The sequence below is a fragment of the Myodes glareolus genome, chromosome 18 (genome assembly GCF_982192425.1).
Source record: "Myodes glareolus chromosome 18, mMyoGla1.1, whole genome shotgun sequence".
Taxonomy (NCBI): Eukaryota; Metazoa; Chordata; class Mammalia; order Rodentia; family Cricetidae; genus Myodes; species Myodes glareolus.
Genome location: NC_142043.1, coordinates 56,891,802 through 56,905,394, shown reverse-complemented (window position 1 = coordinate 56,905,394; position 13,593 = coordinate 56,891,802). Strand labels below are relative to the sequence as shown.

Sequence of the window (13,593 nt, the reverse complement as noted above, 5' to 3'; positions counted from 1 at the left end):
CAGAGGCGAAAGTTACACGCAAATAGAATGAAGTTAGGTCTTTGCATTCCACCTTATGCCCAGGTAGCTGAGACCATAAAGGTGTGATAATTGCAGCACTAACTGAATACTCATTTCGTGAGGAGGTACTGGGATAATTTGCTTTTAATACATCACCGCATGAAGTGGGAGGACTGTTCCGGGGATGAGCAACCCTTCCGTGCAAAGAGCTACTTAGGTATTTTAGGCCCAGAGAGCTTTGCTTGCATCGAGTCAGCTCGGCTTGTTACAGCAGAGGCCACCATAGGAAATGAGGAATGGTTGTGTTCCAAAAGTCCTTTATCCACAAAAGCAAGCTGAGGACCTACCAGGCTCTGCATACTTCCCCACTGCTCAACTATTTTATCGTGGTGACCTAAAACCAATACTAAATCTCCAGTAAAAGTCATGTTGGCTTTAACAAAATTACTTTACCGTCTTGAGTCTAGGCTCTGTAGAACCTGATGAAAAGCAAAATGATGGTGGGTTCTCTGCCTTCAGAAACTTTTCAGTCTGGCCAAAGATGGTCCCCCACAAAAGTAATTCCTGAAAAACTATAATGAAGGATGCAGAGGCAAGGAGAGCTGGCTCAGCGTTTAAGAGCATGGGCTTCTCTTACTGAAGACCCAAGGTTGGTTCCCAGCACCTGTATCAGGCAGCACACAGCCAACTAACTGTACCACCAGATCCAGTGATGGAATTCTAGCATCTTCTTCTGGCCTCCTCAGGCACCTGAAATCATGTGCACACTAAGACTCATCCATACACAGAGTTTAAATAAATAGATATAGATCGATATAGATGATTGATAGATAGATAGATAGATGACAGATAGATAGATAGATAGATAGATAGATAGATAGATAGATAGATAGATAGATAGATAGATGATACATAGATAGATAGACAGATAGATAGATCTTTAAAATATAAAGTAAATAAAAGGTGCAGACTTTGTAAAATTTTTCATGGTCTGTTACAGTTATCACAGATGACGTTTAGGTAGACATAAATCCCAACTGTAAAATTTTCCCTATGAAGTACAATAATTTTTTCCCTTGACTCATTTCCACACATCTTTCTTCAAAACAGGGAGGAAATTAAGGATTTATTATTCTTGCAAAATTAAGTCAATCATTCAAGTAAATTGTGATATGTCTTAATTCACATTCACTTAGAGAATGTTGCTTTTAACAGACCCAAACAAGCAAAATACCCTCTCTGGGCTCTCCTTGCCAAACATCTGAAAAGAAGACCGCTTGCTCAGGCCACCGCCCATGCCTTTCACATCTCATGCTCAGATGCCACCTTTCATTTCTTTCGCCTTAAAGATGTGGATGGTCAATTGACTTCCTAAAATGCAAGCCTGAATTATCCCCCAATTAGCTTGTTAAATTCACTATCAGCTGAGCCATCAAGGAGTTCTCTCTTAGTGAACGACCCAATTTTACGAGCACGTCTCAGTCTGTCCGTTCTAGCAGGTGTCAAACTTTGACAGCCCTCTCGGGATCTGCCACCCACCCCATCTTGGAAATGTCACTTTTGTCCGCTGGGGAAAGGGACCCTCCCTTTGCACCTGTGAGGCATGAGAGGCCCAACTCAGTCGATGCTGTGGTTCCTCAAAGTTATCCCAATCAGTCCCTTGGTGAACGTGTGAGCTGATACAATTTCTGCTCCCCACAGAGAGCTGTCATCTCAGTTCCGACAAAGAGACCGACATCGGCCACTCTCTCTGCATGCTGCTTGATCGTCTGGTATTCTCTGACCTGCTTCATTCCTCCATCTGTACGTTGGCTGGTTTCTCTTCCTTGAAATCTTGTCAATAATTTTCTTATTAATGGATCTTGTTAATGAAGACTCGGTTCGTCTTATCTTCTTCAAGACAGAACATACACTTGCATAAAATTGTTGTCGGGAATTCAATGAGGCCTTGCATGTAAATCTTTCCCAATTCTTGACACATGGTAAGCACTGAGCAACGGTTATCCCTATGCCAAGCACCTCTAGCTTTGTGATCAGAAACTCCTGCGATACAAGAAAGTAATAATTAGTGGACTATCTGATGATATAAAAATATAGGAAGTCACTTCTACTTAGGAAGCTGGTATTTAGACAGACAACCTTAAGAAGGACCTTGGCTTGCTCCATTAAGTGACATACTAGGCTTGAGGTGACAGTAGCACATGGGTCTCACATAGCTGCCAAATTATAGACCATATTGATTTCCAGTATGTAGCTCAACAGACTTCTTGGTTTCTTCTTTTTTGGTCATCCTGGCAGAAGCTTCCTCATTAAACTGGGGTATATCTGAAATGTGACAGTCATAGTTAACCTGGCTACCTTTACCGGTCAGCTTGATACAGCCTACAGGCGCCTGAGAGGGAAGCCTTTTGAGAAGCTTCCTAGATCACATTGGCCTGCAAGCATATCTGTGGGGACTGTCTTAGTTATTAATTGATGCAGAAGGGTCCAGCCCACTGTGGCAACACCATCCCAACCCAGGTGGTTCTAGGCTGTATGAGAAAACCAGCTAAGTATAGACCCGCAAGTAAAAGAGCCAGCAAGCAGTGTTCCTCCTTGAGTTCTGCCTCCAGGGCTCTACTTTGAGCTCTGTCCTGATTTCTCTCGAACTGTGATCTGGAAATGTGGGCCAAATAAACCCTTTCAATCTGTGTTACTTTTGGTCAGAGAGTTTCATGACAGCAGCAGAATGAAACCAGACACATAGAACCACTTGGGCCGAGATACAAAGCCATAACTGAATTTCAGTAAGACTCAGATTTCCCTAGTTTTCAGAATTAGAAGAATCTGAATTCTGCTAATGGAGTTCAATAATTGGTGGACATACCTGGTTTACAAAATGCGTTTGCTCCTCAATCAATCATGGCAAGAGGCATGCTCCCCGTCACCAGCAATGATGCACTGGACAGGACATGCATTTCCCCCAAAGAGGCACAACCTTGGGGCATTCAATTCTGCATCTCTAGGGCAAGCCGTCTTACACATAAACATGCCTCATATTTCATAGATGCTTATTAGTTAAGCTGCCTGTGAATAAAAATACATGGTGATTCTTCGTGTGTGTGTGTGTGTGTGTGTGTGTGTGTGTGTGTGTGTGTGTATTCTGTACCAGAGGGTTTCCGTGTTAAAAGCGGGTAGTAGTAGGTAGATAAGAAGCCTCTGAAAAGTCCTCATTAAGATGATTTATCTCCTATTCTAATTTTCACCATTCACAAGGACCCTGCATGACACATCCTCAGTCAGGGCATCCATCACCCCTCAGACATGGCTTTGACCTCGGAGTTTTAGGAAACCTGTTTACATCCTCGATGAGATTGTGTCCACAGTACCTTGTCTTCTGGCAGGTAAAGACCGCGGCAGCCTGTGATTTCCAACTTAGGTAGGTGATTAACCCTTCAGAACCATAAAGAACATCCTCTTTTAAAGATTCAGAGCATGAATACATGCCGTCATCAGTCCCAGGACAGAAGGAACCACACACTACGGAGACGGAAGGGAGCTATTGGCAAAGTCTCACCAACTGTACAGACACACATGGCTATTGTAATTCTACATAGCAGCCTCTAGGGGCATTCAGTATGTCAGGTTTCAAAACTGCAAATAATTCTTTATCCTTTTTTTATTTTTGAAAATAGATTTTTTAGATGACATCTTCTGATTACGGTTCCTGTCTCCTCCCAGATCCTCCCCTACTTCCCCACCCAAATCCACACCCTTTCTTTATCTCTCCCATCAGAAAAAAACAAGCAGGTCTATGATAATAATGATAGCAATAATAATATAAAAACAAACAGACCAGACTAGGGCAAAACAAGCAGAAAAAAGAACCAAAGAGAAAGCATAAGAAGCATCCAGATGGTGAGACTCGCACATCTGCACACAGAAAACCCGTGGAAACAAGATCAGAGACGATAAAGAAAGCTGAAGGGCACCCTTAGCCATTGTCACATCTCATCCCATCAGAAGTCCTTGTTTAAAGCCTTGCCGTGTTTGCACGTATGATTACCCATTGTGGAATAACACTGGGATTGATAGCCTGTTAAAAATCCACTCTTGGGAATGATTTTCATCCTATTGCTGAGAATATCATGGGTGATTTGGTAGAAATAAATAATGTACTAGCAAATTACAGTGTCCCCCCCCCCTTTTTTTTTGCATTTGTCAAACCTCAGCTGTGAAACGCTGTGGGGGAAGAGAGATCTGCACTTGACAGCTAATTTCAAAAAATAAAAATAAAAAAAAGGACTAGGCACCAGGGTGTGCACAGCATAGAGGCATCCAGCCAATGGCAATAGCAACAAAAGACAGTTCCCTTTGTGGAGAAAGCCACTGGGTTGATGTCTGTGCCACGTGGAAGCAGTCTGTGGTCTGTGTTCACTAGATGGAGATTTTTGTAAGCTCCAAACAAGACATGGCCAGAGCTGGAAAGGAGACTCAATGTGCAACTTGATTCCCAAAATTTCTCTAACTGGAACGTTACTTTCACTAAAAGATTCTTTTAATTATTTTTATGTAGCACACCAATGACAATGGGATTTTTTTAAAAAAATAAATTTTAATCATCAATCAAGTATTTTACAAATAACTTCACCTTTTACCTAATTTTGGAGTTCTTTCCAATTCATATATAGGACAGAAATTTTACTGTATAACATTTTTACCCGGGGGGGGGACGTACAAAATGTACAAACAGTTTAACTTTCAAAGAGAATGGCATCTCAATTCTTCAAGTTAAAAGAACTAACCAGACTCTGTGCCTTGCAGCTAATTAATACATTTCAGTCTGAAGCTTTGTGAGTCTGGGTTTAATTACCAGAAACCAAATTCACTCTCAGTGATTGCCACAGATGCAGAGCTAAAACCCCCTTAGAGCTGTGAGGTGACAGCAGTAAATAGACCACAGGAGGCAGAGATGTCAGCGGAAACTCCCAAGGCCCCATCCCAGGGCAGGCTCATCAAAGGAGCTGCTCCAGAGAGACAGAAGGTCCAGACTAGCAATCACAAACCAAACTGCTGACATCCAAATGACCATCTCCCCTTGGGAAGCTACTAGCCCAGGAGAAAGTCATGCTAGAAGATGGGTCAGAGGCTAAATGGAAATACTGGCACAAGGTTGAAGGGTTCTATAGAAGTACCTGATCCTAGGAGAAGGAAGGATGGAAGGGAGGGAGGGAGGGAGGGAGGGAGGGAGGGAGGGAGGGAGGAAATAGAGAAAAGGAAAGGCGACAAGGGGGAAAGGAGGGAAAGGAAAAGGAGAGAAGAGAAAGAGAAGGAATAGAGAAAGGAGAGGAGAGGAGGGAAAGGGAGGGGAAGGGAGGGGAGAGGAGGAAAGGAGAGGAGAGGAGAGGAGAGGAGAGGAGAGGAGAGGAGAGGAGAGGAGAGGAGAGGAGAGGAGAGGAGAGGAGAAGAAATTTGAGAAGCTAGTTTACCATGAGAAGTTATTCAATGTCCACCATATTTAACAGCCATTAACTCCACTCTGCATGTGGTTCTTAGCTCATCCCTAAGTGTCCTTACCTCCCTCTATAAATTCCAAACATATTAGGTAACATTTTCAGCCAAGATGTCAGGAAAATTCTTAGTGGCTAATGGTTGTAGAAAGCACTTTTATCATTTCTTTTTTTTTTTAACTGATTAACAATACGGTTATAATTCAATGGTATTCAGAAATCAGGCTGCGGTAAAGTTTTGCTAATTGGTAAAGTTTTGCTAATTGAGATGAAAAACTTGGAGGACAGGTTGTACCACACCATAAAAGCCAAGATGTAAAGACTGTGGAGATCGGCTGAGACACACCCACTGCGAACAAACATCTCGGAAGAGTAGTCAGTCAGTCAATCATACTGGACAGGTGTTGGTCTGGGGCTCCAGAGATGCATTCCCAGACACGATCCCTCATCCTGCCTTATGACACTCACCACTCATATTAGCCGTGGAGTGCATTTCCCTGGTGCCAACTCTTCTCTAATCCAAAACAGCGGGTTTCCTCATAACACGCCCACTGGATCTCCCACACACTTTGTCGGCTGATGATGGTGCTGAGCCTGGGTGGATGCTTAGGCCCCCTACACCCGTTGCTGTGCCTGGTGATGTTCTTTTCATCTGCCGCCATCCTTGGAGGCTGGGCTTTGGACAATGGAAGTGTCCTTGCCTGGAGACACAGGTGTTATGTGACCACATTCCATACACCCAGTAAGCAAGGACTGGCTGTTGCTGGGAGGGCCAGCTCCCTTTGCAGCGGGACTCTTCGTGGCAAGCCCCTCCAGACCAACATAAGAAAGGACTCCCTTCTCTTCTCTCCATTCCTTCCTGACACCCTCAGTCCTTTCAGGGATCTTTAAGGGGACATCCTTAAATCATTTGCTCCCCAATCTCTGCCTAAAGCATTACTTTTAGAAGCCCAGCTACTCCACGACCCTTCCTCAGAGGTGTTGTGCAGTTTTTCCCTAAGCTACTCCATTGCTCATATTGCCTGTCCTAGCACAGCAGATGACACACAGGGACTTGTTCATAAAGGTCTCAAGAGTGACTCCACAGAGCTGTTCACTGAGAAATCAAGCCCAGTGAATGCTATTGCAGGGGCGTTCTGCATTGCTGTGGAGTTTATTCTTCCCCTGAATCTCTTACCGTGGAACCATACTATCTTCTTCTGATTGATACTGGTTTTATAATACAGATGTCTCTTGCCTTGAAACATGTGACCTTTCTGCTAAACATAACCTTTCTACTACAAAAACAGAATAAAAAGGCTGTATCTTCCCAGAATTTTACTGTTCACTTTGCAGACTTGGTTGAAATTCTGTGGGATGAGAGCCCTGTGGGGAAATGGATGGTTTGAGTTTCTACGACTTGTAGAATACCGCCGAGGTGGTGGGGAGACATCAGAGCTCTGTGACCCCGAGTGTAGGTAGACGACAGTATGAGAACATCACCCATGCTCCCCAAGTAAATACAGTCTCAGGGATCCCCTTGGTCTTGGGGAAAGACATCACAGGGGCTTTTTCAAAGCATGAATTTCCAGAAGCTTCTGGGTAGAAAGATACAAGAATTCAGTCAACACTGCTCCGTGTCTATATGTCCAATATTTAAGGCTGGTCTTGTCTTTCTAATTTATTATTCCCAAAATGCAATGCCATGTGTCTACTAAAGGATTTTTGCATTATGAATTTCTTGGCTGACGTAAACAGATACCATTTTTATATACCCAGCATTCCTCTGCTAACAGGCTTGAGCAACACTGTTCGTGCCAGCATGCTTAAGGGGCTTACGAGGGCACAAGAATTCAAACCTGTCTGCCTGGCTCTGCTTTCTTTTCTTCCAGTGAATGTCTTGTTTAACCAGTTTTCTCTCTTTGTCAGCTCAGGTTTACAAATTTTGCCTCAGGTTTTCAAATTTTTCTATAGCTGAGATAGAAAATAGTAATAGGGATCCCAAGAGGTCATCAGTGCCAGAGTTCTATTTATGGAATACCCCGGGAGACTCATTTGGGGCATGGGGTAGAGTTATCAGAATGTAAGGACTAAGATGCAATAGCTCAGTGATAAGAGACTGAACAATTCAGAAGTAAAGTATGAACCAGGTGTGCCCCTCACACCTGTAATCAGGTGCTCAGTTGGCAGAGGCAGAAGGAATGAGTCAGCAGACATTGCCTGGGCTCCATGGCAAGGTCAAGTCCAGCCTAAGAAGCACCAAAAAAGGTGCTGGAGTGATGGCTCAGCAGTTAAGAGCACTGACTGCTCTTTCAGAGGACAGGGTTCAGTTCAGTTGGCAGCTAACAACTATCTGAAGATCCAGTTCCAGGGGATCTGAACCTTCACACCAATGCACATAAAAATAAAGTGTAGTGAGGAGTTGCGGGCAGGCCTGCTTTTCATCCTGCACGGCTAGCTTAGCCCCAGAAATAATAACACATAAGTTGTATTCATTTAAATACTGCCTGGCCCATTATCTCTAGAGAGTTAGTTACTGGCTAACTCTTACATCTTGATTAACCCATTTCTAATAATCTGTATAGCACCACGAGGTGTGGCTTACCGGGAAAGATTCAGCATGTCTGACCTGGTGGCTGGCTCCATGGCGTCTGCCCCATTGCCCTCTTCCCAGCGTTCTGTTCTGTTTATTCCGCCTACCTAATTTTCTGTCCTATCAAAGGGCCAAGGCAGTCTCTTTATTGACCAATGAAAATAACACAATAGACAGATAACCCTCCTCCATCAATAAAGTAAATAAATCATAAGAAATATTTAAAAAGAAGCAGAAGAAGAAAAAGAAGAAGGAGGAAGATCTCTTTAAAAAAAAAAAACAAGAGCAGAATAATGATCCTATCCAGCTGTGAACCATACAAACAGCAACATCATCTGCCAAGCAAGATGTGCTGAGTGATGCAATAGAGGCATGACCATGGATGACCATGGGGGAACGGGTCTAACCAACTGCTCTCTAGCTGGACTTAAAACCGGTTCAATAGGAGGAAACCCATGCGCAGTGCTATACACTCAGTCAAAAACTCATGACTGACTAAGCCTTGGGCCCTGTAGGGAACTTATTACTATAGTCTAATTACATGAACATGGCACCAATCCACCTTCTAAATAGTTATGCTTGTAACCCCAGACAATTGCTATACTTAGCCTTGACCAGAGAAGCTTCTCTTTGCAATGGGTGGTGATGAATGCAGAAATCCATTAGTTGAGGTGCTGAGAATAATTGAAATGTCAGACGTTCAACTCTAGCAAGACATTTGTAATACACACACACACACACACACACACACACGGCTCAGAGATGGCAGAATGTAAAAGCTAGAAGATTTAGGAAGAACTGTGAGAGGCCATCTTCTGAGCATGACAGAGCCATAGCAATCACGGAGTCCCAGCAGCTGCAGCTGCCTGTCCTGGGCCCACATACCAATGGGCCTGTTAACCAATCATGAGTTGGAAAAGGGCTCACAAGGCCTTACTCCGCTGAACTATTGACTACCGAGGAATTCTAGGAGCAGGGTAGTCACTGTCTTCAACTGTGTGTCCCTGAGGACCTCACCAGGCTCCAAAGGATAATTCAGAACCCAAGGTCACGCGAATGACCCTGGTTAAACCCAGTTGGTCACAAATCAAAATGAAAACAACAAAGAAATTAATGTAGGAGTGGGATTTGGGGGGAGGAGGCAGGTGTTGGCAGGGGTAGAAGGGAGGTTGGGAAGAGGGTTTGGGGGTAAGAGTCATCAGAATACTGCTTTTTTTAAAAAAAAGAGTGATCAAAATACACAGTATACATGTCTGAAATTTTCAAAGAATGAACTTAAGAAAAGATATTTTAAACAAGAACTAGGGCTATTGCTCAGTTTTGTAGGAAATACTCTAAGTATTCATTTTTGAAATCAGAATGTGTGCTCTATATAAGCAAGTTAGGATTTGGGGTCTATGAATATGCATGACTTTGGAATGGTGCTATCAAGGGAGTAAACAATCTCTCTAAACAGGCCACATTGGAAACGACACCCCAGTGGGACATTTTTTTTCTAGTGGAATTTAGGGAATCCGTTGCCTTCAAAACGAGAGTGTGGAAGTAACAGACTGTTTATGTCAAATCCTTTTCCAGTGTGTCTCCAAATGATTCCATCTTTTCTGAGAGATGACAATGATTTGTAGAGCAGAGTTTGGGGCACTACCAAAGACACGTCTATATAAATCCCTACAACATGAATTACTTTGAGTTAAACAATGTACAAAAATAAAGCTCATAGTGTTTATGAGGACAGTTTCACTGTTTGTATTGAAAACAACATCACAACTTAACAGCTCTGCACAACTATATTTTCAAAAGGTGTTGGATTTAGACTCTATGAATAGAGACTATGAATTCTATTCCAGAATCTATGAATAGAGCTCCAGGTTTTCTCCCCTTGTAGGTGTAAAAGTGCATGAGAAGTTTCAGATATGAAGATCAGGATTTAAACCTTCTGATAGCTCCGAGTTAGGCCAACTCCTTGTAGTCAGTAACTGCCTCATATGCCACATTGAGTAGCCATCCAGAGCAGACCTAGGATAGAACAGCAAGCACATATGAGAAACAAACAGAAGCTGCCATCCCCAGAGAGCAGACCCCTGGGACCAGAGCATAGATCATTTTGTTTCTAGTCTCTTCTACTGACTATTCATGGAGCCTCGAAATAATCATTTGCATCTCTCTCCTGTTCTGTCAACTGTAGCTTCCCACCACTGACATTACACAAAATGAGAAACTTAAAGCACACGTTGAAAACACTGAAGCGTCTGACACTAGTAAATCAGCAGCAGTAAAAATAGCAGGCCTGCCTGGTTTGGCTGCCACGCATCCTCAAGAATCTAACCACATACCACGCTGAAGCTCTGGATTCCGGTCACACTCCACCTCTGCTCATTCGCCGCACCTTGTCTGTCACCCAGCTGTTAGCCCTCTGCCATAGTCTTCGGTTTGGATCACTCACCATTTATGGTGCATTTATGGTCCTCCCTCTCTCTAGTTCACACCCATCCTTCAGATCCTAGCTCAGACACTACTGAGGAAGCTTGCTTTAGACGGACCCTTTGAAAGTAAGCCACGGGCTTGGTTTGTCTGTCTATCTGCCTGATTCTCTGCCCTGTGACCTCACTCAAGTCTTTTGCTGAGCCCATTCCCCATTTCAGTCTTCCAACCATATCAGAGTACATTTTCACTTTGCTTCTGGCACAAATACGGGAGAAATAGAAGAGGAGCTGTCAATCGCTTTATCCTTGGAGCTTAGTGTGGCAACCCATACAATCAGCACTCCGGGAGGGAGATGTGTAAATGATAGATACCTGTACCCTTTCGCCCATTAAGGAACTCAGGTATTGGCTAACTGTCATCTTGTGTAAGTTACCACAAGATGCACCATTTATAACCTGTGTGGCATGGTTCTGTTTATTCCACAGCTTTCCTGCGGAGCTGTTTCTTCTTGTTAGAGAAATCCCACACGACTTCTTTGAGAAATGCCACCTGGAACATTTCAATTAGCCAATTAGCACACTTTTTTTTTTGTTTTTACTGATTAGTTACAAAACCTCATACTAATTATTTTAAGAATAAGGGTCTACAAGATGTTTAATGCAAATTTAAATACTCACATATTTTGCTTTGAAAATTATAACTGACTATATGATATCTGGTAAGAAATAACGCAAAACAGTTACCATAGCATGTTGGGACAAAGAGAGCCTGTGCTTGTTGAAGAAGAAATGAGCTCACTAAAGGGTGAATTTGACTGAACAAAGGCAGGCAGGTGCAGACAGCCCTGTAGAGGGGTCTCAGTTTCTATAATCCAGAATCGTCCACCCCTCTCCTACCAGATAAAACAGAGGTTGGCTAGGGAAACAACTCAGTTAGCAAGACACTTGCCTTGCAATCACAAGGACCTCAGATGACTCCCAGAACGTAAAAAGTCAGGCACGGTGATGCACACCTACAGTCTCCACACTGGAAGGGCAGGCGCGGGCACATCCATCCCTGGAGCTCCCGGCCAGTCAGCCTAGCCTCTCTGACAACTTTCAGGCTCATGAGAGACCCTGTCTTAAAAAATGAGGTGGATGGCGGCTGAGGAATGACACACGAGGCTAGCTTCTGGCATTCTCACTCCTCTGCACACTAACGCACGCCCCGCACACCTACAGGCACACACACACACACACGCACACACACGCAGGCACAAAATAAAACCCATAAGCGTCCGTCTAGGAAGCTAGGCCATCAGACGGGATGCGATGGCTCTCCTGACTGAATCTCCCATTCTTCCCAGGTTCTTAGATGACAATGAATTATGAAGCACTCCACCTAAAGTGTTCTTACAGAGGGGAAAACTCACTCTCTGAAATGTTGAACACCCAGAAAAAAATAATTAAAGGTGAATCTCTGATTTATTGTGGCTGAGAAAAGTCATTTTCAACTAAAATTTATACTTTTTTAAAAAATTTATATTTAGGCCATTCCCCCGACTAGCACTACGAAGTTCCGGCTCAGGTCTCCTACCTCGAGCTGTACAGCGAGCGGTAGCATCGGAGCCGAGTGGAGCTGGTCAGGATGATCACGGACGTGCAGCTCGCCATCTTTGCCAACATGCTGCGCGTGTCGCTTTTCTTGCTTGTGGTTCTCTATCACTACGTGGCAGTCAACAATCCCAAGAAGCAGGAATGAAAATAGCGCTTTCTCCGCCCCAGGGTTCCAGGACATAGTCTGAGGCAAGATGGAGGGTGTGAGGGGCCTTCACACTTCACTGCATCCCTCCTACCCATCACAGCATACAAAGCAACTACACCTGGATTTTTCCAAACAACTTTTATTTCCTCAAAGTCTTCCTTAATCCTATGGAACAAGAAGCTGCCACTGAATAGGGCCCAGTATAGGGGCTGCTTTCTTTTCTATTCCCTCCCCCCAATACAAAAATATAGATATAAAATAATTATATTTAAAACCTCAGATTCTTATATTTTCAAGCAATTACTAAAAATAAGTGGAGTTTTCTCAAATATTACCTGGAGAAATACATGCAAAATTTTTCATTATGATTTACTATGTTAAATATTGGTCCCATATTTGAAAATTACTCTCTGTGGTAGTTTCAAACACTTCTTTACTTATTAATGTTTTAGCTAACCTTTACTTACAAATGATGTGAAAGTAAGTTTCAATTTTATTAATCTTCTTACAAACTGTATGGGGATAGAGAGACGGCTCGGTATTAAGAGCATTTACTGTTCTTGCAGAGGACCTGAGTTCAGTACCTAGCACCCATGCTAAACAGTTCACAACTGCCTGCAACTCCGGTTCTAGGAGGGCTCCTGCCCTCCACGGGGACCCAGGTGTGTGTGTGTGTGTGTGTGTGTGTGTGTGTCTACCCACATAGACACACACGAAAATAAAAAAACTTTTACATATGGGACTTACAGTAAAATTTCTCCTAGAGAGTCCATTTTGTATGAACAAAATAAATATCAGGGAATTGTATTCCGAAGGAGTGGGTCCAGATGGTCATCTGCTTGATATTTTCATTTCTCAGTTCACACAAAGAATTGCCCGGGCACAGCCAGCGCCAGTGAAGTAGGGAGAAGAAGATCATTTCACCAGAATAACCAGGCCAGTTTGAGAGAAGCCTTCTCAGCCAGCCGACACTGCCAGGACCCTGCAAACTCCAGGAGGAGTGACACCAGCCATCAAATTCCAGAGCAGCGCCCATTTCATCTGCTCTCAGGAGGCTGCCCTACCGAGCACACTCTGTCTCCACGCAGCCCTGAGCCCAGGTGACAGCTCCCTAAAGAGGCACTCCACTCGTCCGGCCCCTCGGTAGCTGAGAAGTACTGACTCTGCTCGCACGGAGTGGGTGGTAGGTAGAAGGAGAGAATGCCTTATTCCTCCTCCTGTGGGGTAGGTGTCAGCGGCGGGACATCTATTCTGAACTTTCTGGGTGTGCCGGGCACAAAGTTTGCAGATTTATTGTTCAATCCTCCTGCTTTGGTTTTATTATTATTATACAATTTATTTTCTCTTTAAGTGAATGCCAAAACT

The 13,593-nt window shown here is 43.6% G+C and overlaps 1 protein-coding gene across 1 annotated transcript; it reads left to right on the top strand.

The window, feature by feature from the left end:
* Positions 1-12,043: 12,043 nt before the first annotated feature.
* LOC148119164 (dolichyl-diphosphooligosaccharide--protein glycosyltransferase subunit 4-like) lies at positions 12,044-12,490 on the top strand. Its single transcript, XM_087898228.1, has one exon. The coding sequence runs from the start codon at positions 12,112-12,114 to the stop codon at positions 12,223-12,225; it is 114 nt and encodes a 37-aa protein (XP_087754354.1). The 5' UTR covers positions 12,044-12,111; the 3' UTR covers positions 12,226-12,490.
* Positions 12,491-13,593: the final 1,103 nt, after the last annotated feature.

Bases quoted from the DNA above. Each gene is read 5' to 3' on its own strand.
- LOC148119164 (XM_087898228.1), top strand. From the start codon at position 12,112: ATGATCACGGACGTGCAGCTCGCCATCTTTGCCAACATGCTGCGCGTG.